Source organism: Sinocyclocheilus rhinocerous, unplaced genomic scaffold (assembly GCF_001515625.1).
Source record: "Sinocyclocheilus rhinocerous isolate Xijiao unplaced genomic scaffold, SAMN03320098_v1.1 scaffold157, whole genome shotgun sequence".
Classification (NCBI taxonomy): Eukaryota; Metazoa; Chordata; class Actinopteri; order Cypriniformes; family Cyprinidae; genus Sinocyclocheilus; species Sinocyclocheilus rhinocerous.
In genome coordinates, this window is record NW_015665038.1 from 1,499,192 (window position 1) to 1,503,669 (window position 4,478).

The window sequence follows — 4,478 nt, forward strand, 5'->3', positions numbered from 1 at the left end:
CTGCCCCGCGAATTTATCAGTAAAATAGTTTCATTCTGACATTTCTCAGTAGCGAGGTTCATGAAGGAGTTTTACTTAAAGATTCGCTATTAGTAGACGCTGCTGCTGAATACTGCTGAGAGACGCACAGACGCAAGTATTCACACGCACTTAATCTCTCTCTCTCTCTCTCTCTCTCTCTAATAACCGCATTAGACTGCATTAATAACGGCATTAGCCTGCATATCAATGGCTCAAGCCTCTGTTATTAGCTCTAAGATGACGTTTTGGAATTTGCAATGGAAGGTTTATGAGGTGCGTAAAAAATTAAGAACTATAGTTCAACACACATTTAATGATGGAAACATGACAAATGTCTTGAAATGAATCATATTAACAATGTCTTGATGTGTGGTTGTGACTCCAGGCCGTTAAAATTATTAGAGAGATAATGCACTCCTGAAGTGGTTATGTGGCCACGACGCTGCACCTATTAATGGAATGGTCTTTCTCAGTTCTCAAACAAATTAAGAACTACATTCGATTTTTATTGATTGAACGCAAGCGCTTATTGCGATAGAAAACACTGTAACGGTTTCCACTGATTAAGAATTATTTTTGTTTGCTTGGGTGGTAGCTAATGTTAGGCCTATTATATTAACAGGGAAGGGGGGCCCAAACATTTGTTTTGCCTATGTCACGAAAAGGGGTAAATCCGGCCCTGCCCAACCCTACACTTGAATCAGCATCAGTTCCAAGAACCAGGCTAATATCTACCAAAACTTCCTGTTGCCTGTGAAATTGATGTCAGAATGAAATGCCAGTGGAAAGTGGAACGTCATACACTGGAAATCATATTTCACACTAAAGATAAGAGCAACGGCTAGAGAAGAATTCCAGAAACTCTCCAGCAACGGCTTACAAAGATGACTTGATCATAAGTCATGCAGCAGATACCCAGAGAAATCTCAGACAGCAAAATGGGAATGTGCTATACGGACTGTCTCACATATGGTAAAAACATCAAACATACTCAAGAACAAAGGCATCTTTCATGACTTGTTTTAAACATGATGGCAGTTGCATTTCATTAATGTCTGACACAGAAGCACCGTATGTTACATGTGCATGAATGAGTTAGACTGAATGTGACAGATAATATGAACCTCCCACCACATAAAATCTGTACAGAGCAGATGTGGGAATTCTATACCCACCTTGAATGAAAACCTCAATTTAAGTGACAGTTGTACATTGCAGGAATAGACCACCAGCTTTATTTATGCAAGAAATGAACACAGAATCCATCTAACATTAAAAACTCTATACATCTATAGCCAGTAAACTCAGTGACATTCAATCAGGCACAATGCCATTCAAATGAGGTTGGAATCAAATGCAAAACATATAGAATTGTGCAAACAATGGCTTCTGATTTACTTGAGAAATATAAACCGACTCAGTTATACGTTGTTGATCAAAGGCTGCTCCATATATCATCTGAATATTGTTAACTCTGGCAAATAAGGAGCACACTGCTCCTAAAAATATAGTACCTGTAGCCTCTTTCACCTCCAATGGGTTGTAAGATTAGAGGTCTATTTATCCAAGTCCTGTCAAGTATCCTCAAATTGTATTGCAAGGCAGTGTGAGGTCATTGGACTTCAATGAACCCGTGTGCTCATGTAATGTACAGGGTTATGACACAGATGTCAAGACCATGGTACAACTGAACAGACATTTTGCAGATGCACATTTCGCATGCTGATCAGGCACTAAAATTTTGTTAGGAAATGTACAGGTTTAGGAAATTCATGAATGAAAATTCAGACTTGCCTGCAGACTGTGCTTGTGCAAACATCAGACAGCATGTACAGTAAAGAACCATGCAGAGAAAGACAGCTCTCCTGTGAAAAAAGAGAAAAGAATTACAGTTACAAACTGAACAGATCAAACATTTAGCTGACATTGATATGTGATATGTGATTTTATATGTCTCTTGGCAACTTCACGGCTCAAGCAATAATATAAACAGTAGATACAACTTAGTAGCATGAATTTGACTCATGTAAAATACGACTGTTGGAACTAAAGTGATTTATTTCCAGTCATTTTGATTCAACTTTCTCTATAGTTAATTTTCAGCCACTACTTACAGTTTTAAACCACTTAAGAACTACCCAGACAATGCATTTGGAATAAAAACAGGTTTACGCAATACTGTTCAAACGTTTGGGGGCGTTACATTTTTTTTTAAATGTTTATGTTTTTGAAAGAAATCACTTACTCTCATCAAGCCTGCATCAAAAAATACAGTAAAAACAGTAATATTGTGAAATATTATTACAATTTTTCCATTGTAATATATTTTAAATGTTATCATCTTCAGGGTTGCATAATCCTTCAGAAATCATTCTAATATACAGATTTGATCCTCAACAAACATTTATTAATATTATCGATTTTGAAAACAGTTGTGCTGCTTTTATTATATTAATATTTTTCTGAAAACCATGATACATTTTTTGGGATTGTTTAATAAATAAAAAGAAAAAAAGAACAGTATTTATTTGAAATATAAATATTTTGTTCCATTATAAATGTTTTTACTGTCACTGATTAATTCAACGTGTCCATGCTGAATAATAAAATAAAATAAAATAAAATAAAATAATATTTCTTAAAATAAATCTTACTGACTCAAAACATTTGAATGGTAGTTTATATCCTAAGAGTTTAGTAAAGTTCAAAAATTTCCCACATGAATTCTGACAAGAAAACTGTGATGAAAGGGTGTCCAATCTTTCAAATGACAGAGACAAGCACTTTAAGCTTAAAAGTCCAATCATAGTATATTACAACAGTGAGAAAACAACAATGCCTCTGAGAGAGTCATTTAAAACCCATGAAAGGTCAAACCAATGAACCAAAAAAAGCCTTTGCCAATGGTATTTTTCTTTCTCTCAGCTACTGAAAGAAAACAAAGTATTGGGATCACATTGTTCCATACACTAAAGCATCACCACATCCATCTAAATTACCATCTGCTTGTAGGCCCAGTAACACTTGGCAGCAGCAGCAGCCCTTACTGTAAAGACCTAACAGCTGTTTCTGCTCAGTAGGCAGTCAAAGCTTATCATCTGCCTGGATGCCAAAAATTTGTGACGCTCCATATAGAAAGTGAGTGTTTCCTCTCAATATGCCAAGGCTGTGAAATTCGGAGGGCTTCATTCTAAGAGCTCTTAAATCAATCAAATCAATTAATACACCAAAAGGAGCGCAGTGATGTATGATCAATATTAAGTCCCTTAAGGTAAAAGGCTGCCCCTCCAAATAATTAGATTAGTGCTCAACCAATAAGACTTGATTTTTAAATTAGGCCTATTTACATTTTCATTTTTAAATAGCTAACAGCAACTGTTTGGTTACAAAGATTCTTCAAAATATATTCTTTCATGTTTAACAGAAGAAAGAAATTCATACAGGTTTAAAACAACATGAGGGTAAGTAAATGATGACAAAATTTGCATTTTTGGGTGAACTACCCCTTTAAATTTGATCTACCATATGAAACCTAAAAGGTATACAAATTGTACTAGGTGGTGTGTCATTCTAACGAAACCCCCCAAAAATGGCTTGACGAGTGCAGTTTTCTTTCCTGTGTTGATGTATTTCCTATTGAAACAGGAAGCTAAGGTTGAAGTGGACATGCTGAATGCCCATGTCCAAAAATACCCAGTATTCTTTAGTTTACAGCTGATAAACATGATTTTCTACTTGCTGTTGCTAGCCAGAGGTTGTATTGAGGGAGAAGACATTATCATTCTAGAGAGGATTTGATCAGAAGACTGAACTTGCATAGTACATTTAGCTACTAAAAGTTTATTTTGATAACGTTTAGGAGCACACTGGCATTTAGAGAGCTTTAAAGCTAAAACACATAGGCTAAAAGCCTAAATAGCTCCATGGAGTCCTAATACTGATGTAATTATTTAATGAGAGTTGATCAATCTATGCAGCATAAATTGTTGGTTCTATGATAATAAGCAAAGGTCATACTACATGACAATCTTAGACTCTTTTCCCCCACTGTGGTGTTCAGTTATATATTCTTTTTCTGCCCCCATGTGCTGACAATGTGGATGTGGGGATGCCATTTGTGACCAGATATTGTACTGTATGCAGTTTTACTTTAGTCAGCATTTTCAGTCATAGCCACAAGAACTATACGCTTGCCATTCTGCTCCCTCCCACCCATATCCTCTTACACATGATACAGTTCAGAGAGTGTGTGTGAGAGAGAGAGAGAGAGAGAGCAGTAATCTAAATACAATATTTTACCCCGTCACCTCTAACAAAGTTTACTATAATGGAAATTGTATCCGAATGCAGTCAAGATTTGCAACAGCTGATCTCTCTTTGGCAATTACACATATAAAGTTAGAAAAAGACCAAACATGGAACTTGAGAAAAGCAACAAAAAAAAAGCAAAAACAGCA

The 4,478-nt window shown here is 35.9% G+C and overlaps 1 protein-coding gene across 1 annotated transcript in view; it reads right to left on the reverse strand.

The window, feature by feature from the left end:
* The window catches only part of LOC107731038 (collagen alpha-1(XXVII) chain B-like), a 108,643-nt gene that overhangs the window by 101,827 nt on the left and 2,338 nt on the right, over positions 1-4,478 (reverse strand). The window contains exon 2 of the mRNA XM_016542009.1: positions 1,816-1,886. Within this exon, the coding sequence (XP_016397495.1) occupies positions 1,816-1,886 (71 nt within the window). The remainder of the gene's footprint in view (positions 1-1,815; positions 1,887-4,478) is intronic.